The sequence below is a fragment of the Bidens hawaiensis genome, unplaced genomic scaffold, assembly GCF_021521415.1.
Source record: "Bidens hawaiensis isolate Kalapana, Puna unplaced genomic scaffold, B.hawaiensis_p1.1 tig00025808_1, whole genome shotgun sequence".
Lineage (NCBI taxonomy): Eukaryota > Viridiplantae > Streptophyta > Magnoliopsida > Asterales > Asteraceae > Bidens > Bidens hawaiensis.
Genome location: NW_027494145.1, coordinates 206,420 through 230,835, shown reverse-complemented (window position 1 = coordinate 230,835; position 24,416 = coordinate 206,420). Strand labels below are relative to the sequence as shown.

Sequence of the window (24,416 nt, the reverse complement as noted above, 5' to 3'; positions counted from 1 at the left end):
AATAAAATAATCGACTATGTTGCACACCAACTAACAGAAGCAGATCCAAGAATTTATAGGAGGGGGAAATCGGATGTGTCAAAGGTAGGTCGGTAAAAAGTTGGTCGGGCCAAAAATGAATATAAAACATATCCCGCTCAACAAAAGTGTTTCTGCCCATATATCAGTGTAGTTGTATTATACTTACAATCTTTGCCTTGATAATATCTTAATTAGCACAAGCTATCAACTATTAAACCAAATATTTCTTTAACTTTTTGCAGAACTTCATGAATTAGTTAATGCTTCATGTACTTAAGTATCGAGATAGCTAGCCTACTACCTATCAAACCAAATAATTTCCATAACTTGCACAACTTCATGATTTATTAATGAAGCTTTTATTAACCCATTAAGCAGCAAGATCTATGGGCCATTAACCCAAGAAGCTTTCATTAACCCATGAAGCTTTCATAAAATCATGTTATTTTTTTATATGGACTCTTAAATGGTATTGGGCTTGTTTTAAGTGGGGTTTTCTTCGTTAACATCGCATGCCAAGTGCCAAACACAACCATGAATCAATAGCATGCATATAAATAAATAAATTTTATGAATTTGGACAACAATTAGAAATCTTTCCGGTTTTTTTTTAAACATTATTATTTTTTTTTTCAAAATGATCTGTAACATCCCGAAATTTCCAAAATGATATTAATTATATTACTTAATAATAGAGGGAAAGTTTACTCGGGTTATCGGGAAATAAATAAATAGAGTAGGAGTTGGTATGGGTCGGGCTAGTGTTGGGTAATGGATATGGGTTATGGACTTCGGTTATGAAAGAAGGAAGGAGAGTCCATGGGCTTAAGCCCATGATCCCTAAATATAAATACCATTAACCACCATTTAATCCTCATTTCCATACACACACACCCAAAACACACACAACCCGAACCAAGATCCGAAGGCGAAAACCCGAGCTTGTTGGTGCTGGGACGTCGTGACGGACCAAAACAACATCAAGGCTTAACCGTGTTCGTAGTTCGACTCGTTCAAGGTACGTTTATAGTTAGAAATCGTTCGTGTAGGTTCGGGTTGATTTGAGAAATGATAGATCTGAGTTTGTATGGTAAAAACGAATCCAACAAAGCTAATCTTACTGAAAATGGTTATGATTTGATGGGTTAATCGATTGATAAAAAGAACCCGTAACCTATATGCCTAAATCGCACCCTTTAAACATCGATGTTAGGTCGAATTGATGGTTGGGGTTTGTAGGCGCTGGTCAGACGATCCCGTGGGTACCTAAATCGAGTTATTTGGTTAAGAAACGAAGGTGATTAAGGGATTTAAGAACGAACAGTAGCTGCAGACGACAACTTCGCCTGCAAGCTAAGTTCGCCTGATGAAATTCGCCTGCAAGCTAAGTTCGCCTGATGACAACTTCGCCTAAAGCCAAGTTTTCCTGATGACAACTTCGCCTAAAGCCAAGTTCGCCTGATGACAACTTCGCCTAAAGCCAAGTTCGCCTGATGACAACTTCGCCTAAAGCCAAGTTCGCCTGATGACAACTTCGCCTAAAGCCAAGTTCGCGTAAGGTTTAACTTCGCCTAAAGCTAAGTTCGCCTAAGGTTTAACTTCGCCTAAAGTCAAGTTCGATTAGAGAATAGATTAAAACGATAAGTAAAAGTAAGCTAATACTAGGCCACCAGATTAGATCAGGCGAGTATTGATATGTGTAACTTATACAGTCAGCCGAGCTCAGTTAAAGAAGGGATTTACAACTATCGGAGGAAGAAGCAGAGTTCAGGTGAGTTTCTAGCCTCATTCCTTGTTATGTTTTCGGGGCTGTGTGCATACTCGATGTGTTTGTTAATACATTTATCCTAAGTGATAAGTGTATGCCATATGTGATATATGTGATGGATATGAATGATTGCTTGTCGGTACGCGAACGATCTTCGGATATTGCGCGTACTGTCAGGTTAAAAATAAATGTACGAATACTATATATCGAAGATGTATGAACATTACAAATGAATACTTGTCGGGGCGTGAACGATCTTCGGATATTGCACGTATCGACAAGGGGTATGGTTGTTAATGAATGATGTAAAGAACACCTAGAGTGTTTTTATGCTATAATGTAATTATTGTATATGTGAAGTATGTGTATACTGGTACACGAATGGTATATGAGTTCTACGTTCGACATAGTAAGTTAGGATGGCAAATCCCTCTAACTTCTGTTGGACATAGACTTGGCAGGTGATGGCGTAGTTAAGGGCTGCGAGCCTTATACGTGATGTAGATGATAGATGTAAACGTAGATAGGGACGGTGGTCCTTATACGTGTTATAGGAGATAGTCGCCAACGTAGATAAGGACGGCGGACCTTATACGTAACGTAGATAAGGACTGCGGACCTTATACGTAATACAGGTAGGCGTCAGCACAGGAAAGAACTTTGGACCTTATACGTGCTTTAGCATGGGGGAGGACTGCGGACCTCGTACGTGCTATGAATTAGGTTGCAACATAGGGAAGGATCGTGGACCTTGTACGTGTTGTGGATGTATGATGGTATAGGGAAGGATCGCGGACCTTGTACGTACCATGAATGGTGAACATAGGTAAGGACTGCGGACCTTTTACGTGTTCACGACCTTGAGTACAGGTATAGACGGCGGACTATGAACGTACTCTCGGTAGACTGAGGTTAGTGATTGTAGATATGTATGTATGTATGGTAGTAAGTATGTATGTAGAACAGAAGGGTAACTAGTTAAGTATGGATATGTATCTTCGGATATGTATGTATGTGTATGTATTGTATAGTGTATGATTAACTAGAACTCACTCAGCGTAGCTGACTTTTAGTATGCACGCAGGTGAGTAGGATGAGGCAGCTCGCTTGAGGAGACACGTGGCACTGAATAAGAGGCTGGCATCGGAAGACTCAAGACGTTTAAGTTAAATGTTTCGATTATTTTGAAAGACAAAATGATGTTTTAAGACAAGACGTGTTTTGTTATGAAATGTTTATGAAAGTTTTTATATTCCGCGAAAGTTTTAATGAACTCTGATTTGTACGAACTGTGTTTATGAGTAAATCCGACGTTAAAGTAGGGCTACCGGGTTCGGGGCCTTACATGATCAGAGATAGATCAAAAGGTAGTGTTGTAGTAATCGCTAGTCGGACGGTGGGGTGGAGTGGGGACTAGCGATTACTCGGGACTGATTGAGAATTAATCAAGATTAATTGGAATTAGTCTAGATTAATTGACGATTAATCGATGACGCCTAGTAAGCATTTTTACAACCATGCATGTGGGGGTGGATTGCAATCGAGTCAATCCATTCTTTTGTTACTTGGGATTAGCTCATTAAACCCTTGAATTGAGTCGAGCTTAAACGAGCTTGATGTTGAGTTTGTCGAGACTTGGGCTATGTTTGGGTTTGGATCATTTGAATATTGATTAATTGGGTTTAATAATGGGAGGTTGTTAGCTAGCCCTATATCTCTTTATTAGGATCTGTTTATGTTTTCTTGTTTCCTAATCTACAAGCCTTAGACTAGTCTCCATATATTGTAATCACTAGGATAGAGCCCGTGTGATACACGAGTGGCTAAAGAAATAAAACAAAAAAGTTAAATTTAATAATATACATAATAACATATATTTTGAATCTATACCAATTAAGAAAAATATAAGGTTGACATCAATTCATTCTAGTTGAGTTGGTAAGTATAATTTTGAAAATTGTTGAGGTGAAATCCTATATGAATAGCTTAATTAAATGTCATGTGGAAACTGTGTTTTACTTTAATATAGTAATTAGATTGTACTTGTAATTTTTCATGAGCGAGGCAGAGCAATAAAATAACAACCCTGGTTGCAGCTGGTGGATGCAAACTAATCTAGATTGAACCACGTTAACTTATCTTGTATGTTTATTTGCTTTCATGTGTGGGTGTTAATGACTGAATTAAAGTTCATTCAACTATGAGATTATTTTTGTTATTGTCAAATTTCAATTACTGGCATTCAAATAATGATCAAAAGGATCAAATTGTAATAAAGAGGCAGGTAAACGGACAACAAGCTATGAAAACACATTTATAGTTCTTCGACGTCGATTAGTTACCATGCACGACTTGCTAAGCTCTTTTAAGAAACGTGGCAACTTCGCGGGCAATGGACTAAAATGTATCAAAAGCATATGGAATGAAGATGTGTTGATTCTGCCTTCTCGTGATTATAACAACATTTATTGATTCTGTCTTCAACACAGCCTGCCCAACAACATACCCGATGTCCTAAGCCCGACAGAAGGGGTGGAGAGACTCAGTAAGGTCCGCACAAGATCAGACCTCCCTTCACCCTAATGAGAGCAAATCCCAACTTCACATACCAAGAACGGGTGTAGCAACGAGGGTCTCATTCTACAAATTGCTTGAATTTTAAATTCATCTCTGTACATTTTATTTTATTTTATTTTATTTTTTATTTTTATTTTTTTTTTGTCTTTAAGGTTCAACATTTTTTCTTCCTTTTTTTTTCCAAATTATGTGCTTGTGTTCTTTTCTCTTGAATAAGTTGGTGTCCAGATGGATACTGTTATTATAACCTGATCACTCTCTTTTTGTAGTTTATGTTTTGAGTACTCAACAATGGTTACATGTCGGGTAATATCATAGCTAAAACACGTATTGTATCGTATTTGGTTATGTGAACTTTGCCCAACACAAATCATCGAACTGATCCGAAAATTTTTATGTTCAATTATATGACATTAGGTATCTAAAATGAATGAACTAACTAGCTAGAAAAAATTCATGGATACGTCACTGTAGAGAAAATGAACATACCAATACCAGGGCTTTTACGCTTGTCAATTAATCTAGACTAATTCCAATTAATCTTGATTAATTCTCAAAAACAATTGATCATAATCAAATAACCCGAACTAAGATATTCGGTTGACAAGCTTCACGCTTACGATTATTATCTTTTACAAGTCAACAGCTCCTTCAGCAATAGACCTAATAGCCCATTTTTAAATTTAAATCTACCTATTATAATAAAGTAAAATAAATGTGGACACTTGTCATGCTTTGGTTAATTCTCACAATTTTTCCCTCCAAAACTAATATACCCTAATATATGTAATAAATCAATAATTATTCACTTTTCTTTTACACTATATTTGTATAATGTCTATATATTTTTATAAATATAAATATTAACATATTATTTTACTATATATTTTAAAATACTTGGTGAATTCCAAAAATCAACAACAAATCATGTTTCTTAAATGAAAATTGTTTCGGGTTTTTTGTGGAAGTCAAATTTGATTTTACGGGTCAAAAGTTGGTAAATAGATTGTTTGGTACGGTTAACTACATTTATGTCAAAATTTGTTACGGGTCAAAAATGAAAATTTTGAGTATTTTTAAAAGTTTGAGAATGCGAAATAGATTTATCGTCAAATTTGTTATGGGTTCAAAGTGTTGACTTTAAATTGTCAAAAGTATGAAAGTTATAATTTTAAACGTGACTCGGGTTTGAAGTTTATTTTTAAGGGCATTTTTTTAAATAATCAAAAGGTTCAGAATTTGGCAAATTGACTATTTTTCCCTCAACTATTAAATTTTAAGAAAAGATTGCGAACCATTTCGACATGCCACCCCCATGCCTATCAATGCTTCTAACTTTTACCAAATTTGAAATATTTATTTCAACATTAATGATCAGAACGTTGTATGGGAAGCATGCCATACAAAACTATGCTCAAATGAAACAAATATTCACAAAATTGAATGGGTTAACATGTTATTTTTTATGTTGTCATCATGACAAAGTCGAGAAGCCCTCTGAAACTTATCAAAATTATTTTTATGGTGTAGCTCAGAAAAACATAGCTTTTGAAGAACATCCATTGCTACAATTCTACTTTCTTTTAATGTGTGGTAAATTGATAAATATATCAATAAAGGTAACGCCTCTTTTGTATTTAGGCTGAGTGGTTAGAACTACTATCGTATGAGAAGTTTTATTTTTGAAATTGGTTATGAACCAAAATTCTTTCAATTATACATATATGACACCGAGAATGAATGTTCCAATAGAAAGAAGCATTATCGGGTACGATTTTGGACGGATATTTTTTTTATTAAGTTCATTTAAAAAAATCATTTTGTGATATAAATAAAATCAATTTATGTACACATTGTATAGATACAAGCATAGATGTAATACATTTTTTTTCATATATTCTATGTAATTATTTATTTTACTTATAATTTTATAATTTGAATTATCCCGTGTGTAACACGGGCTCTAAAACTAGTAAATAATAAAATATAATAAGATGCTCACACTTCAGAAAACACATAATATTATTAAATAAGTAATTCTTAAAACATCATAATAATTTTCATAAAAATTCTCAATCCTAATAATAATAATAGTTTGTTCAAAACCACCATCCAAAACCGATACTAGTTGATAAGTTTTATGCTGCTACATACTTCTGAAGGTTCTTAAGCCAGTGCGCATACTCTTTGTGCTCTTTGTTCACCATGTACTGATGCAGAAAATTCGTAGCACTTGCTGTTATGCCCCTCACCTCCAAATACTTATAGAATGCCTCTTGTATTTTGCCATCCAACTCACTACACATAAATTTCAACCCATAGTTGTGTCAACTTAAAACCATTATAAAAAACTAAACAATATGTGAATTAAAAATGTCTAAAATTGATTAAAGTGTGCTTTCATTTTTTAATACATAAACCTTTCTTATTGGTCCCAAAAACAAAGATTATTGATAAATTAATATCACTTTTGTTTTTTATTCTAAAACGTTACACTAATTAAATAAGTTCAATTTCAGTTTTTCAGTTTTGATAATTTTTCTGGGATTGAAAATTTTTAAGTTGAAAGAAAAATAGCCCCAATATAAAGGCGTTTCTTTCGTTAATTGATTATTATAAATTTGAGATAAAATATTTGTGATTTACACGGATTATTAAAATGAAAACCACAAATCAGGTTATGTTTAGTTTTGTGCTTTTAATTACACGCAAAACTAAAACAGAACAAAAATTCAGCTTTTACATAAACATACAAGCAAAACTTACTCAAATGCGGGTCCTTCAAAAGGTTCTTGACCTTCGGTCAACTCAGGATCTTTGACCGTCAAACTATCGATGACGACCTTTTCATCGGAGACAGAGATTTCAATTTCTAAACCGGGTGCACCCGGTTTAGACACTTTTATAACCATGGGGAGAGTCGACTGACTGCTCGCCTGATCATCATCATCATCAGCATCAGAATCTTCAGTAAAAAGGTCTGATGGCCGAACTTCAATACGAATTGTTTCGCCTTCGAATTCTCGGGTCAACAACACTGCTTGTTGACCGAGATTATCCTTAACTTGAAAGGCAAAGCCCTCGGGAACACCTTCATCCTATAAAAACATATCATAATTCATACAGTCACTTTTAACCGAAACCTGACCAAAAAAACCTGTACCAAAATCCTAAGTAACCCAACCCAAAAAAAAAAACCATTAGATATCGGTTTGAGTTTTGAGTCAAGATTTTAAACTTTAAAACCCGAAAACTTCCGGACACAAAAAACCCAAAAAACACCGCTAAATTCATCAAATATTGAGGCTTTCAAACCAATTAGATGATATTATAACCAAACCAAAAAAAACGATCCGAAACAACGACCAGCGGTAAAACCAAACCGAAATAAAGACCGGCGATTTTGTTTTATGTTTTTGTAAAAGCTAAATTACGGTTTGGTTTTCTTTTTGCATGTAATAAAAACCGAAAAAACCAAATCGAATTTCTATATTTTGTTTTTTATTATTTTGTATAATCTATAAGAATTTAATAAATATGTAACTCAAATATTATTCTTGGCAAATTTTTTTTTTTTTTCAGACTAAAATTTTCAAACTCAAATGGCAAAAACCGAAACTGAACAGAGAACCAAAACCGACAAAAAGAAAAAAATAAATAACAGTTTTAAATTCCAAAAACCCAAATTTCGGCCTTTTGTTTGGTTTTAGCCCAAAACCGATCGACCAAACCGAACCATACACACACGCTAGATATTATTAAAAAGTGCACGTACAAATTGCCCATCAACATTAGCAAATAAACAATGCATGCATGAATATTTAAAAAAGTTACAATAAGGCATGCATTCACCAAAACCGAAAATTAAAAAAAAAATCGTTTATATCAAACCTCTTCGTAGCTTTGTTGACAACAATCGATCTCCGAATTGATAAGTTGGAGGAACGAGCCGTCGGAAGTGATTCGGGTGGAAACAGCAGTAGACGTCGAATAGCGAGCTGGAGAAACCAAAGGAACCAAAAACTTACGAGTGGCTATACGCAAAGCGCCACCACTGCAGTGGAAGCTCCTTTGGCCTGCCAATAATCGGAGGGCCAGAGGAGCAGAACGTCGAATGACGGTACTGAAAGCCATGGGATTGAATGGATTTGCTAGGGTTTTGGAACTAAGGTTTTGTGTTGATGATATGAAATTATAAGTGTCAATTATTATTATATACTAAACTTTAGCTTATTATGAGGAATATACACGGAATATTATAGTGGGTTGCTTGCGAAACAAGTTATATTATGTGATAATATATATGGTAAAGATTGACAACCAAAAACCTAAGTTTCTTAAATTTGTCCATAAATCGTTTCTAAATTTCGTTTATGTTCGTTTATCTATTTAGTTATGTTCGTTTGTGAACTATTTATAAAGAATGAACATAAACGGACAAAACGCGTTTGCTAAACGGACGCAAACAAAAGATTTATGTTCATTCAATTGTTCGTGTTTGAGCTTTGTTCGGTTAAAGTTAAACGAACGAAACATAAACATGCTCTTTTGGGTTCGTTTACGCGCCTATATAAGATGTTACCTCTTTTAGAACGGGACGACAAAGAGGAATATAATTATATGCTCTTAATGTGTGGATATATAATCATCAAAAGGTTAGATATTGTTGATATTTGGTGTTTTAAGAGATAAAAAGGATTGAAAAGTGTACCGGTTTAAAGTGACAAAAATAATAGAACCCGATGGGAATTTGGTGGCATTGGTTTGGCTTGTTTTTTCAATGTTTTAAAAACCGGTACGTACCGGATTTTTATAACAAAACCGGTATTTAGAGTCCGGTATTTTTGGACGGTTTGCTAGAACATCGTTATGATACTAATATTGGTTTTTGTACTATAAAGAAAAATCATGCAGATTTAGATTGTTACGGTAATAATATTGGCTTTGTAATCACAAGTAACACAATTATTATTTATATAATACTAGCTTTAGAACCTGTGTAATACACGGAATGATTCAAGTAGTTTAAATAAAGATTAATTTAAACAATAAGTACACAACGTAAATGAAAAAATGTATTACATCTGCGCTATTTAATAAAAGAAATTGCACATCTGTATGTAACACTTCAAGTTCTATACGGGATAGAACATATGATACAAATAAAAAAAATAATTAAAGCAATGCGTACATGCTTTATGTGAGAAAACTACATTACATATTATAATCCGGAAATTTTACATTTACAATTTACAAATATGTAAAAATCTCTTTAACTGAGGTGAAATCGGTTATAAATTTTGAATAACCCGATCATGAATAGAATGTGAGCACATATAATTCACCATTCAATCAAATATTCTGTCTAAATATCTAGAGGAACAAAATGCATACAAAATAATCCATAATTATATTCGATATAGAACCAATTTTTATGGGATCAAATTATAATTAACGGAGGTCAAAATAGGAAGACTCAAAATAATCTTTATCTAAGAATTTTAAATTGCTATAAACTTGTAAACTTTTAGAGTATTTTAAAATTATTGAAAATAATTTAATTTTTATGGGTGCGTTTGGTAACATAGTGGAATTGGATACTTTTGGATGAGCATGGAGGATTCCAAATTTTTATATCAAAACTAATTGGCTTTAACTCATTAATATTAGTAATTCACACGAGTCGATACAAGTCCTGTTAAGAGAAAACATAAGTGACATTTCAAAGGAATAGATGGAATACCAAATGAATAAATGGAAACCACAAAGGGTAAAAGTAGACTAGAACGAGGGACTCGTCTCGTTGATCATCCCACGAGTCGTTGTTAGCCCCATTAAGTGAAAAAAGAAGCTACACTTTACAAACGAACAAATGGAAGCCCAAACAAACAAATAGAAACCACAAAGAGTCAAAGAAGACAAGAAGGCGGGATTCGACTCAAAAATCATTTCATGAGTTCCTGATAGCCTCGTTCAGTAAAAATAAAATTACACCAGTTGCTGTTAGCCCCGTTCATTGAAAAAAAGAAGCTACACTTTTTAAACGAACAGGTGGAAGCCAAACGAACAAATGAAAACCACAAAAAGTAAAAGAAGACAAGAAGGCGGGATTCGAATCCAAAATCATCACATGAGTTCCTGATAGCCCCGCTCAGCAAAAACAAAATTACACCGGTTGCTTGCTGTTAGGCCCGCTCATTGAAAAAAGAAACTATACTTTTCAAACGAACAATAGAAGCCCAAATGAACAAATGAAAATCACAAAGAATAAAAGAAGACAAGAAGGCGGGATACGACTCTAAAATCATCCCATGAGTTCCTGATCGCCTCGTTTTGTAAAAACAAAATTACACCATATGCTGCTAGCCCCGTTCATTGAAAAAAAGAAGATACACTTATCAAACGAACAAATGGAAACCACAAAGAGTAAAAGAAGACAAGAAGGCGGGATTCGACTCCAAAATCATCCTTTAAATTGCATGGAGTTTGTGTGGTTGGTTAGCGGACATATTAGGATAGCACGCACAACCAAAAACACGTAGGTGATCATACGATAGTGTGTAAAGGAAGGGGCGAATATGGTTGTGTAAAAGTTAACTCATTTTGTGAGAAATATGTAATATGTTATGAAGGAATGTGGCAGTGTGAAGTGCCTCAACCCAAAATGAGGGTGGCTAATGTGTGGCAAATCATTCTTTCGGCTTTGCCATTTTGGAACATGAAAAGCTAAACACAAGTCCATGAGTAACTGCAAAATTTGTAAACTCATGGTTATCGAATTTGCCCATAAGTCGTGTTAAGTGCTCTTAATTTGTTGTTGGAATTGTGTTTGGGTGTGTATAAAATTTAGCAGCATTAGTAAACGTTTCGAAATTTCAACGGATATACTCAATAGTATCTGGTGAAGTTGTCCACATATCACAATGTATAATTAATATCAAACTGAGCAATAGTAACATAATTGGAATCATAAAAAGGAAAACGTTTACTGTTCGAAATTTGACAGACTGGAAGACCCACTGTGTCATTCGTGTCAAATTTCGAATATACTTTTTTGCATGACAACTAACTTCTTGCTTTCTTATGATCATTCAATTTACCAAAGATTCCACCACCATAAGTTGAAGAAACAAGCTAAACAAGCAACGAAAACTGTAACGCGGCGAATGAAGCAATCGCAAGACATGTTAATGCAGCTATCGGGATCAAAATCCATTCTTTTTCCTGCCCAGAAACAATAAACAAAGCTGCACTAAATGCTACCATAAGTGATGTCACACACAAGAACAACATCACAAGGCCGAATATTAATCTTTTCGGTAGCTTGTAGAGAAAATCCTCATCACGATAACGAGCTGTGAGAATTGACAGAAACAACAACAAAGAAGTGGTGGATGTGAACAATGAGATTGCATCCGAGACTGCGAATATTATGAAACTGGAACTTGTTAAGTATACTGCTTTTCCAGTTTCACTATTGTTTCCACCAGGGACAGTAATCGCGGCTGCAAACACTATTGTGATAATAAGTGCAGCTGTGATCGTGTATGAATCTGCGGTCTTTTTCATCCAATCTTCGCCTTCTTTTCTTAACTCCTTGTGTTCTCTTCTGAACACCATTATCGGCGTCTCTTGTCTTTTGTTCATTGCTTCCTTGTACTTCGGTTCCACGAATTTTTCGACTTCCTGTAGTTCATTTAACTACTGTTTCACATGTAAATGATCAAAAACTTTGTGCATTGATGCGTAATACAGTACTAGGGGTGTGCGTGGTGCGGTTCGGTGCAGTTTTGGGCTAAAACTAAACCGAAAACCAAAACTTCGGTTTTTGGATATTTCGAAACCGTCCGGTTTCGGTGTTTTCAGTTTTTGTCATTTGTGCTTGAGAATTTTAGACCGAAAAAAAAAGTTGGACTAAAATAATGAATTTAGATATAAATCTTTTTGTTAATTGTTAACTAATAGACTATTATACATTTGACAAAAAATATTTGAGTTACATATTTATTAAATTCTTATAAATTACTTAAATAAAAAATAAAAAATAATAAAAATTTAGGAATTCGGTTCGGTTCAGTTTTTTCGGTTTTTATTACATGCAAAACCAAAACCGAACCATTAGTTTGGTTTTACAAAAACATAAAACCAAACAGTCGGGCTTTTTTCAGTTTGGATTTTTTTGGTTTTTCAGTTTCTTGCACCCTATCTGAAACCAGGGATGTAAATAAGCCAAGCCAAGCCGAGCCGAGTAATGCTTGGGCTCACCTCATTTAAAGAACTAGCTGGCTCGGCCTGTTTATCTTAACGAGCTGATATGTTGTTCAAGCTCTACTCGTAAAACACTCGAGGCAAGTGGCTTCCTATTAAGAAATGGTTAATTTTATATATTTGCAATATGCATAAAAGGTAAAAGAAAAAAAAAACTTATAACATAATACAATGCATATTTAAGGATTATTGGATTTTAATACTCCCAACTTTGACCTGTCAGGATTAATAAACAACAAAATTTATAACTTATATATTAAATTTGAGTTATACTTTTTGGTTATACTTTACATATTAAATCCGGGCTTTATTATAATCAAACCAACCTAACAAGCGAGCCAACGAGCCGAGCTTACCTTGGCTTAGGCTTGCTTGCTTACAAACCAAGTCGGGCCGAGCCACTAATTTTCTAAACAGCTTTACCTGAAACCACTGCAACTCCCTTTGCATTTGCAGAGCAGCACCCGAAACCATATTGAGTTTGTGTATCGGTGCCAACTGTGCAGCCACGTGCAACAAGTGGTTTCCATCTTTGTCCTTCATTACTTTATGTAAAAACATGTTGATATTCATCTCATGAACCAACAAGTTGTAAACCTTTTCAGTACGGTTTATTATTGCCAACTGAATAATATAATAACCGTTTGTGTTGGACCAAATCGCTTGAGGGAAATACTTGACCATTTCCTCTATCGCCTCTGGTGTATCGTTTACGGCGGCAGCATTAGTTGCCTTAAAATAGTGGTCTCCCATATCATTGTATTTTGTTTTATTAACTTCTTCACATATGCTTGTGAGTAACGTAAGAGCCGCGTTGTGCTTTATTTTATCGTCCTTGAGCCGCTTGATCTGCAAAGCTGCAAACAAACCCGTGTAGAGGCTGCATCTTGAGACAACTTTATTCTTGTGTATCTTTTGGTTTTCGATATCTTGGGCCTTATTAGTATTTCCAAAGACACTATCTATCGTCACGTCTTAAAAACAAAATAACACAATGATCAAGCATAGATATCAACATAACTTTTATAGTTTTATGATTTAGAATGTACTAACAAGAATATACAAATCTTTGGTAGAAGTTGTATCGTGTTCCGCTATAATATAAGTCCAACTTTCCCGCGATGCGCATTAATGGAGTGTCGACATCCTTGTACTTTGTTCTAGCCATGTCAGGGTGCTCTGTAATCAACTCATAAGCCACATCTGTAAATAGCAAACAAATGTACCTAGTAAAATCTCACGTGTACGGTTTGGGAGGGTAGGATGGGGAAAGATAGAGAAGCCGGTCCCGGAAAGGACAAACTTACGGTTCAGTTTTGGTTTTGCATGCAATAAAAACCGAAAAGAACCTAACCAAACCAAAATTATAGTTTATTGTTTAACTTTTATTATAATTAATTTATAAGAATTTAATGAATATGTAACTCAAATATATTAACCCAAATGCATAATAATCATTTAGTTATTAGTTTGCAAAATGATTTAGGCTCAAATTCATTATTTCGAGCAAAATTTTCAAGCTGAAATGGTAAAACAGAAAAAAAAAAAACCAAAGTTTCGGTTTTAGCCCAAAACCGACCCAAACTGACCCAAACAAACCATTCACACCCATTGCTAAGACCCACTGCTCCAAAATTTTTCATGACATGTAAAGTATAATATTAGGCCTGTAAACAAACCGAACAACACGAACACGGGCATGTTCATGTCCGTTCATTTAACTTCAAGCCAACACGAACACTTAATCGAACGCATTTTGTATTCATGTTCGTTTGTTTAAAATTTAACATGCTCGTTAATGTTTGTTTTGTTTAAAATCTAAACGAACAATTCATGAACATAAACGAACAGTTCACGAACATAAACAAACATAAATGAGCAAAACTGAACAAAGATGAACAAACATATATGAATAAATGTAAATGAACACAAACAAACGTAAACGGACATATATGAACACACTTAAATGAACACAAATGTACAAATATAAAACCATTAAGTGGATTGACTCTTCCGAATAATATTTAAATTTTTTCTATTAATATGTAGCGAATGAAGCATGTGTTCATGTTCATTCGTTTAATTAAACGAACACAAATTTTTTGTTCATGTTTGTTTTTTTTATTAAATAAACGAACTTCCCGCCGAACGCTTCACTAACAGTTCACTGAGCGTTCGGTTCATTTACAGGCCTATATAATATCCATATAACAAATAACATAAAGTGTGGCACGGTGAATCAAAACCGCAACAGAAGACGTATAACAAAAAAAAAACACACCAAGAATGCCTTGATTAATTACACCAGTAAGAAGCAAAGCACCATTCTTGCCTTCAAATGGACTATGTTGTGAAAGCCCAACATGTAGCTTGCAGGCCTCAAGCAAATACATAAAAGTGATTTTATGCGGACTATAAACTGCTCTATGGATCGGTAAGTACTCCTTTCGGTCTGGAAAGGATAGCAAATGCGGGTTGCGCTCCACAAGCATTTTCGAAGCCGCAGTGTTCCCAACCATTGCAGCATAGTGCAGTGGGTTCTGTCCATAGTTGTTTACCATTGATGGAAGTGAGTTTGGGTTTATTTTTTTTAAAAGGTTCTTAACAAACTGCGTGTTTTCGGTTCGAGAAATCGCAATGTGGAGTGCTCTATGGCTCGCTGCATTTAGTTTGACACTTAATGTGTTGCTGTCTTTGTTGAAATGTTCTTGGGCTGTTTCCCAGTCGCCTTCGATTATGGCTCGGTACAGCGGTATGTACTCTGCAAGATCTAGTGCCACACAAAAGAATTGGGTGTTGGTGTGTTGCTATAAATACCCAAACCCGATAAAAAACTGACGGTTTAGTTTTATGTTTCAGAAAACCGAAAAACCTAACCGAACCATAAGAAACTAATATGTGGTTTACCCCAAAAAATTTAGGTCCGAACTTGTTATAATCGGTTATATATTAATTAACAAAAGAATGTAAGTCCAAGTTTATTATTTTCGGCCTTTCGCCCAAATGTTTCAAGCGCAAATGCTAAAACCGGAAAAGTCAAAACTGAACCAAAGCCATTGTAAAAACCAAAAAAGTGAACGGTTAAAAAACGAGCTTTTGGTTGGAGCCCAAAACTAACCGATGCGTACCCTAGTCACATCAGCTAGTTTAGTAAAGTTATATGAGTCGCATAACTTTTACAGAACATCTTAAATTCTTAAACAATTCGTATAACGTGTATAAAACCTATTTTTTTTACGGGTTGTATGAGGTTATGCGGGTTATATGGTGCGTGAAAAATATTATATGACCCATATAGCATGTCAGTGATGTGTAGATAATATATCAGTGGCATGCATATAACCTGCCCAATGTTCAGCTTGTGGATAGCACAGTACCCGAGTCTCTATATACCTTTTCCTTTGTTGGTGACGGTGGTGGTGGCTGGGGCGGGGGCTGAACTGGAAGCAGGCATTGGCGGAGTACTATAAGTATTGTTTAGCTTGTTCCATACACCCATGGCAGTGTGGAGTCCAACAACAGTATCCATGACTCCTTCAGTTAACAAACCAAACATCCATCGTTTGACAAGTGAGTCCGATCGTTTCCACGCCTCATACTTCGCCTCACTAGGTGTTCTAAACCGACCATCAATGAAACCTTGCATATCATGGCTCTGTATGAGACACATCATCTGTTCCCGCCACCGATCATAATTTGTTTTACCAGAAAGCTTGATAGAAACAAACCCGGATGGATTAACATGGCACGGGTACAGATATTGTTGTGTTACTGCTATATTAGTGTTTGAGGAAGCCATTAGAGATGAACCTGAACCTGATAAATCTGCTATCAGATATTTTTATGACAGGATTTATTAAATTCAACTCCATTATTGTTATTCCTTATGTCAACATCACTTTAGTGATGATTAATGACGACTCCTCTTCTTTGAGCGGGACCGCGAATAGCTGTAAAGTCATAGCATAATTAATATAAATCCATTTTTATAACAAAATTTAAAAGGAAAGATGCTTACGAGTCATCATCATTCGCTTTGCTAACAGATGAATCTCGACTTTTTCGAGAAGACTCGTTCCCCTGTTCAAATCATCTTGTTACTAACTCACTTGACACGGAAATAATATTTACTAAATGTATATCTAAACTAGTTTAGTGACTAACCGATTGATGTGAAATTCGGTTGCCTCGGCCATGAGCTTCAAGGTACTCTTCATATGTCTGCATGAATGCAAGAACAATGAGACTATCATAAACTATGGAAAATTAAATCCAAGAAAAAATATTATACCATTTCAAGAATGTCATCATCAGTTAAAGTATTAGCATGTAAGCTTCTTTCTGCAGATATATCCCACCCGTCATATAACATAGAACCATCACTACCAGTATCCACATCAGCAACACTTCGGTTAATAAACGGATTTTGATGTGAAGTATGCTGGTAAAACAATGAAGGATACATCAACGGTCCTAAATGCATGGGGCCCGTATCTTGAAAACCACAAAAACTCTGGTTTTCATCCGCTCCATTTTCTCCATCTATCAGTTCACAAAGTGCTTCTCCAATATCTTGAGGTAACTCCTGAAACAAATAATATATGTGTGTACATATGTATGACTGTTTGTATGTATGTATGATATTAAACCATACCTGGCAATCTCTACTGATTTTAACCGGTTTGTAGTCATTCAAAGGGTTCTTTAAATGAAGAGTTTTCTGAAAAGGCAAGTCTTGTAAACGCAGCCATTTAACCTTAAAGCTGCGGCCCCACGGTTTGCCTCCGCCATAACCGTGGCTCCAAACATTGTCTCGTCTCCAACCAACCGACGACATCATCTGGGCGTACCCTTGGAAATAGCCACTCATATTGACACTAAATATTAATATCACCTTACCAGAATTCTGCAAAACATGTGTGTGCACGTTTTAGAATGTTCTAGAAAGTATTGCACATTTTGGAAGGTTCTAGAAAGGATAATGAACTTACACGATAAGCCTCGTCCAAGATCGGTTCGTTCATTACTTGGGTGGCCCAGATTCCTCTCTGGATAGATAACTGGATATTTTCAAGGTTTAAACTCTTTATGATGAAATATCTCGAATCACTGGATTTACTTCTTTTATTTGTATTTGATGTTCCAACTTGTTCACACGAGTGGTCTTGATCTTCTGCACCAGAAAGATATGCATCCTTGTCTACTTTCTCATTTGGGCTTTCTATAACAACATTCTAGCTCATTCATTTTAACTACTAAAAGAATAGTTGAATAAATGATCAAATTTTATCATATTTAATGAGATTAGAGATGACACTTGTTAATTGTTTTCCTCTTTTAACAATTTTCAAGTGTGACTAACTAATAATAAGATTCTCTGTAAAAGTGATTAAGTTTAGTAAAGATACCTTGATTATTCTTGTTCTCCACATCAAGCTTCCAATCAGTAACCGAAGAATCAACAACAGAATTATCAACAGACATGACCTTTTTGTTTCCTGATATCATATAGAGAGTAAAACAAGCATTCAAAAGCAAGATAAAGTGGCATCACTGTAATGTCAAGTGTTCAATTTAAAGAAGATATTGTGATATAACTTATAACCTTTAATAGCACTAGGCCACAGGTAACTACATAACAAAGATTGGCATTTGGTATCTGTTGTAACTGCTACTAGTGCTATAAATGAACTGAACGTTAGGCAAACTGTTCAGCGGGAGGTTCGTTAATGTTCATTCATTCAATAAATGAACGAACATGAACAAAGAATTTCGTTCAATTAACTAAATGAACAGATCCAGACAGAAGACATGTTCTTCAAGTTTCAACTGTGTTAGTGAATGTTAGTGCATTCGTTTACTTATGTTCGTTAATGTTTGTTTGTTTATGCTTGTTCAGTAAAGGTTTTTAATACATTTTAATGGCTAACTTTTCTAACCTTATCATATAGATTTAAGCAATAATATAAACAATAAAACAAAAATATGCATACGAGTATTATGTGATAACTTATATGTAATATTAACATATGAATCTGAATGTTAAAAAAACACCAACACAAACTTGATAGCATGACTGAATCGTTGGCACTGAACATTGCCGGTTAGCCAACTCAAATAAAACATTGTTTGTGCTCGTTCATTTGTGTTCGTGAAATCATTAGTAAGTTCATTTTCAAAATGAACGAACACGAACAAGAAATTTCCATTCAGTTAGGTGTTCATGAACCGTTCGTTTTTCAGCAAAAATCTTAGCGAACGAATGAACATGAACAAGGCATAGTTCAGTCGGTTTTTGAGTAGAAAATCCCTAACCTATGTAACCGGTTCGGTTATTAACCGGTTAACCAATAATACCCAATTGAATTTAACCTTATTAGCACTAATCGTATTAGCCTATGTTCGTTAACTGGTTCCTAAGCAGTTCCTATGTGAAAAACCCTCCAGTTCCTAACCATCGGTTAGTAACCGGTTTCTCCTATACCTGTTAATCTGTTATTACCGCCTACCGGTTTCTCACGGTTTGCACCTCTACAATGACGGAACAAATTCTACTAAAAGAACTCTTAAACCCTAAAGTGATGCAAGTAATTGTTCATCAACACACACATAGATTACTGTTATGTTGTGGTCTCCGATCCATCATGGGTCGGGTCCGGTTTAGACGAATAGACAGAATTAGCAGATTAAGCTGTTTGAGTTTTGGCCAAGCCCAAAAGCTCTAATCAGGCCCAGTTTAGTTAAAGGGTTAAACCCTAATTGTCTAGTCTATATATTCTCTCCTGTACTTGTAAGTTGGTATCACTCAATAATAAGAAAACCCTAGTTATCGACAGTGGACGTAGGTCATACACCGTGACCGAACCACTTAAATCCTTGTGTCTCTTTCGTTTATTCTTTCGGTTTTACTATTGTATTCGTGTTTGTGTGTGACTCCGAACCTAACAATTGGTATCAGAGCCTGGTTCTCGATTATACACACAGTTCCGCCGCCGCCGCTACAGTACCGCGCCGCCGCTACAGTACCGCCGCCGCTACAGTTCCGCCGCCGCTGATTAGGGTTCCGCAGCTGCTGGTTCGTTTTTTCTGATCAGTTTCCAGTCCTTTATTCCTTGGGTAGTTTGGTTGTTTGCTGTAATCAAAACTCAGTTTGGATAATGGCTGAGGACGGAAAGATCAAGATTGAGAAGTTTGATGGTCAGGATTTTGGATGGTGGAAAATGCAAATTGAGGATTTGCTATGTCAGAAAGACTTAATGGAAGCACTAGAAGAGAGGAAACCGGAAAGTATGAAAGATGATGAGTGGAAGGTACTTGACAGAAAAGCCATAGCTGTTATTAGACTCTCACTAGCTAAGAATGTGGCATTCAATATTGTAAATGAAACTACCACGTATGGTCTTATGAAAGCCTTGTCAAATATGTATGAAAAGCCTTCTGCATCAAACAAGGTATTTCTGATTAGACAGCTAGTTAACACCAGAATGAAGGAAGGGGCATCTGTTACCTCTCATGTTAATGACTTCAACACTATTATTTCTCGTTTGTCTTCTGTTGATATCAAGTTTGATGATGAAGTTCAAGCGTTACTCTTGTTATCCTCGTTACCCGAAAGTTGGTCAGGGACTGTTACTGCAGTTAGTAGTTCTTCTGGGAATACTAAGCTTACTTTTGAAGGAGTCAGGGATTTGATTTTAGGGGAGGACATAAGAAGAAGGAATTCTGGTGAGACATCTAGTTCTATATTGAGCACCGAAGGGAGAGGTAGGAGAAGAGAGAAAGGTAATGGCAGGGGTAGGTCAAAGTCTAGAAGAAGAAGTCAGTCAAAGCCCAGAAAAGACATTGAGTGTTGGAATTGCAAAGAAATGGGGCATTTCAGAAACCAATGCCCTAACCCCTCAATTTCAAAAGAAAAGAAAGAATCTAAGAAGGAAGTTAATCTGGCCACCGGTTCAGATGATTCAGAAGGTTCAGAAGAGACTCTTATCTGCTGTGTTGAAGAATCAACAGATTCATGGATTATGGATTCTGGTGCATCTTTTCATGCCACTTATAGCACGAAGAAGATGAAGAATCTCCGAACAAGTAATTTTGGTAAAGTTCGTTTGGCTAATAATCATGCTGTTGATATCACGGGGATGGGGGATATTGAACTAAAAACTTCATTGGGCACCTCATGGACTCTAAAGGATGTTCGGGTCGTTCCTAGCCTTAGAAGAAAGCTAATTTCTGTTGGGCAGTTAGATGACCAAGGATATGATGTTATGTTTGGTGGGGGTCAATGGAAATTTGTGAAAGGGAATCTTGTGATCGCCAGAGGTAAAAAGAAGGGCACTTTATACATGGTTGAAATTCCAGCTGATGGGGTAAATGCAGTGACCAGTGGACCGAGTCAGTCTAGTTTGTGGCACCAACGACTCGGCCACATGAGTGAAAAAGGGATGAAAATGCTCGTTGCTAGAGGAAAAATTCCAGAACTGAAGAAGGTTGAATCTGAATTTTGTGAACCATGTGTTTTCGGTAAAAAGAAGAAAGTATCTTTTGTGAAGACCGGAAAACAACCGAAAGCTCAGAAATTGGAGCTTATTCACTCTGATGTCTATGGACCAACTTCAGTCTCTTCTTTGGGAGGATCGCACTATTATGTCACCTTCATTGATGATTCGACACGCAAGGTATGGGTTTACTTTCTTAAAAATAAATCTGATGTTTTTTATACTTTTAAGAAATGGAAAACTGCTGTTGAATTGGAAACTGATTTGAAGGTGAAATGCTTGAAGTCGGATAACGGTGGTGAATACGTTAGCAAAGAATTCCGTGATTATTGTGAAGAGTACGGTATTCGGATGATCTTTACAGTCCCTGGCACTCCTCAACAAAATGGAGTGGCAGAACGAATGAACAGGACGTTAAATGAAAGGGCAAGAAGTATGAGACTTAATGCCGGGCTTCCAAAGACGTTCTGGGCAGATGCAGTTAACACTGCAGCTTATTTAATTAACCGGGGATTGTCAGTACCGTTGGGTTTCAAGACACCAGAAGAAGAGTGGAAAGGTAAAGCTGCAGATTATAAGCATTTGAAAGTCTTTGGGTGTAGCGCTTATGATCTAGTGAAAAATGACAAGCTTCCCTTTGAAACAAAAGATGTAGTTGGAATAAAGAAAAGAAGGGCATTTCGCTTCTTTGCTAAGCAAGGATAACTTTACAAGAAGGGCTATAATGGCCATCCTCTCCATCCCTCGAGATGCTAAAGCTAAAAAATATGTTTTCATTGGATATGGGTCAAACGAAATGGGCTACAGGCTTTGGGATTTAGAAAGCAGAAAAGTAGTCAGAAGCAAGCATGCAACTTTTAATGAGGCTGAGTTATACAAAGATAGAAACACTTCAAAATCAAGGGTTCAGAAAGAGCAGGTTGAATATGAAATTGATGCTCAGAAAAAGACAGTTGAGTCAGCTACCGAACCCGAGACAGAAACTGAAGAAACCACAGTTCCTGAATTTGAAGATGATGATATTGGTGGAAATGAAGAGTCAGAGGGAGTCTCTGACAGTGGGAGTTCAGAGTCTGAGGATGAACAGTCTCCACAAGAACCTGACCCGCCTCAGCACTGGGTTAGGAGGTCCACCAGAGTTTCTAAACAGCCGGTACGTTACAAACCTTCAGTTAATTATCTCCTTTTAACTGAAAATGGTGAGCCAGAGAGTTATTATGAAGCACTTAAGTTGAAAGATTCGCTCCAGTGGGAGCATGCTATGAAGGAGGAGATGAACTCTTTGAGTAAAAACCAGACATGGGTTTTAACCAAGTTTCCACCAGATAAAAGAGTTCTACAGAATAAATGGGTCTATAGAGTCAAGGAAGAACATGATGGGTCTAAACGATACAAAGCTCGTTTAGTGGTCAAGGGTTTCCAGCAAAAGAAGGGAATTGATTATAATGAAATATTCTCTCCAGTTGTGAAGATGACCACCATCAGATTGATCTTAAGTATTGTTGCTGCAGAAAATTTACATCTAGAGCAATTAGATGTTAAGACAGCATTTTTACATGGTGATCTTGACGAGGAGATCTATATGGCACAACCTGAGGGATTTCAGGTTGCCGGGAAAGAAAAATGGGTCTGCAAATTGAAGAAAAGCTTGTATGGTCTGAAGCAGGCACCTAGGCAATGGTACCTAAAGTTTGATGATTTTATGGTGAGAACTGGGTACAAGAAATGCGAGGCCGACCATTGCTGCTACTTAAAGAAGTTTAAAGGCTCATATATCATTCTACTTCTTTATGTAGATGATATGTTAATTGCAGGATCTGATATGAAGGAGATTCGCAAGTTGAAGAAACAGTTGTCTGATGAATTTGAGATGAAAGATCTTGGTCCAGCCAAACAGATTTTGGGGATGAGTATATCCAGAAAGAAAGATGGCTCCATAACACTATCCCAAGAGAAATACATAGGGAAAGTGTTAGAAAGATTCAGGATGAATGATGAGAAGACTAAACCGAGAAACACACCTCTGGGAAGTCATTTCAAACTTACCAAAGACCAGTCTCCCAGAACAGAGGAAGAAAGAACAGAGATGGCTAAAGTTCCGTATGCATCTGCTGTTGGCAGTCTCATGTACGCCATGGTTTGTACACGGCTAGACATTGTTCATGCTGTCGGGGTAGTTAGTCGTTTTATGTCGGATCCGGGAAAGGAACATTGGGAAGCGGTGAAATGGTTACTCAGATACTTAAAGGGTACTTCCAGTTTGGGGTTATGTTTTAAGGGGAAGGATACATTTCTCAGGGGTTATTCAGATGCTGATCTGGGTGGATGTAAGAAGACGTTTAAAAGCACTACTGGTTATGTTTTCACAGTTGGGGGAACAGCAGTATGTTGGATGTCCAGACTTCAGAAAAGTGTTGCTTTATCAACCACTGAGGCAGAATATATGGCAGCAGCTGAAGCAAGTAAAGAATTAGTATGGTTGAGAACTTTTCTTGAAGAGTTGGGAAAGAAACAGGCAGAGTTCTTCTTATATTGTGACAATGAGAGTGCAGTGAAACTTGCGAAGAATCCAGTCTATCATTCGAAGACTAAGCACATCGGGAGGAGATATCACTTTGTCAGAGATTTGATCAGTGATGGTGTTTTCAGTTTGAAAAATATCTCAGGTGCTAAGAATCCAGCAGATATGTTCACCAAGCCGGTGATGCTGGATAAGCTGAAGCTGTGCAGAGCTTCAGCAGGCCTTCAGGAATAATGTTGAGAAGGCGAAGGGTAACTAGGAGGTGCAAAACCAGATGGGTTTCATTTTACATGTACAAGGCAATGCTGGTGAAGACATTTTACGTCTCCAAATGGGAGCAGGTTGAAATGTTTGACGCATCCAAGTGGTGGTTTAGAGAAGATGTCTCGAAGCCCAAGTGGGAGATTGTTATGTTGTGGTCTCCGATCCATCATGGGTCGGGTCCGGTTTAGACGAATAGACAGAATTAGGAGATTAAGCTGTTTGAGTTTTGGCCAAGCCCAAAAGCTCTAATCAGGCCCAGTTTAGTTAAAGGGTTAAACCCTAATTGTCTAGTCTATATATTCTCTCCTGTACTTGTAAGTTGGTATCACTCAATAATAAGAAAACCCTAGTTATCGACAGTGGACGTAGGTCATACACCGTGACCGAACCACTTAAATCCTTGTGTCTCTTTCGTTTATTCTTTCGGTTTTACTATTGTATTCGTGTTTGTGTGTGACTCCGAACCTAACAATTACTACAACTACTGCGCATTACCAACACA

At 36.3% G+C, this 24,416-nt stretch overlaps 3 protein-coding genes across 3 annotated transcripts; all 3 read right to left on the bottom strand.

The window, feature by feature from the left end:
* Positions 1-6,504: 6,504 nt before the first annotated feature.
* LOC143572336 (uncharacterized protein At2g39795, mitochondrial-like) lies at positions 6,505-8,500 on the bottom strand. Its single transcript, XM_077057527.1, has 3 exons — positions 8,258-8,500; positions 7,133-7,464; positions 6,505-6,664 (listed from the first exon to the last, which is right to left on the bottom strand). Exons 1-3 carry the CDS (start codon positions 8,498-8,500, stop codon positions 6,505-6,507), a joined length of 735 nt encoding a protein of 244 aa, XP_076913642.1.
* Positions 8,501-11,395: 2,895 nt separating this feature from the next.
* On the bottom strand, positions 11,396-16,442 carry LOC143572335 (uncharacterized). The gene is made up of 5 exons (XM_077057526.1): positions 16,028-16,442; positions 14,916-15,404; positions 13,688-13,837; positions 13,058-13,608; positions 11,396-12,052 (listed from the first exon to the last, which is right to left on the bottom strand). Exons 1-5 carry the CDS (start codon positions 16,431-16,433, stop codon positions 11,501-11,503), a joined length of 2,148 nt encoding a protein of 715 aa, XP_076913641.1. The 5' UTR covers positions 16,434-16,442; the 3' UTR covers positions 11,396-11,500.
* Positions 16,443-16,544: 102 nt separating this feature from the next.
* On the bottom strand, positions 16,545-17,537 carry LOC143572347 (uncharacterized). Its single transcript, XM_077057532.1, has 5 exons — positions 17,289-17,537; positions 16,926-17,219; positions 16,799-16,855; positions 16,653-16,714; positions 16,545-16,584 (listed from the first exon to the last, which is right to left on the bottom strand). The coding sequence occupies exons 1-5, from the start codon at positions 17,502-17,504 to the stop codon at positions 16,545-16,547; spliced, it is 669 nt and encodes a 222-aa protein (XP_076913647.1). The 5' UTR covers positions 17,505-17,537.
* Positions 17,538-24,416: the final 6,879 nt, after the last annotated feature.

Coding starts and splice junctions, on each gene's coding strand:
- LOC143572336 (XM_077057527.1), bottom strand. CDS start 8,500: ATGGCTTTCAGTACCGTCATTCGACGTTCTGCTCCTCTGGCCCTCCGA. Junction 7,465..8,257: donor GTCAACAAAGCTACGAAGAG/GTTTGATATAAA, acceptor ATGTTTTTATAG/GATGAAGGTGTTCCCGAGGG. Junction 6,665..7,132: donor TTTGAAGGACCCGCATTTGA/GTAAGTTTTGCT, acceptor ATTTATGTGTAG/TGAGTTGGATGGCAAAATAC.
- LOC143572335 (XM_077057526.1), bottom strand. CDS start 16,433: ATGGCTTCCTCAAACACTAATATAGCAGTAACACAACAATATCTGTAC. Junction 15,405..16,027: donor CGTCACCAACAAAGGAAAAG/GTATATAGAGAC, acceptor GTGTGGCACTAG/ATCTTGCAGAGTACATACCG. Junction 13,838..14,915: donor AATTAATCAAGGCATTCTTG/GTGTGTTTTTTT, acceptor TGCTATTTACAG/ATGTGGCTTATGAGTTGATT.
- LOC143572347 (XM_077057532.1), bottom strand. CDS start 17,504: ATGAGTGGCTATTTCCAAGGGTACGCCCAGATGATGTCGTCGGTTGGT. Junction 16,715..16,798: donor ACCGAATTTCACATCAATCG/GTTAGTCACTAA, acceptor TGATTTGAACAG/GGGAACGAGTCTTCTCGAAA. Junction 16,585..16,652: donor AAAGCGAATGATGATGACTC/GTAAGCATCTTT, acceptor ATGACTTTACAG/CTATTCGCGGTCCCGCTCAA.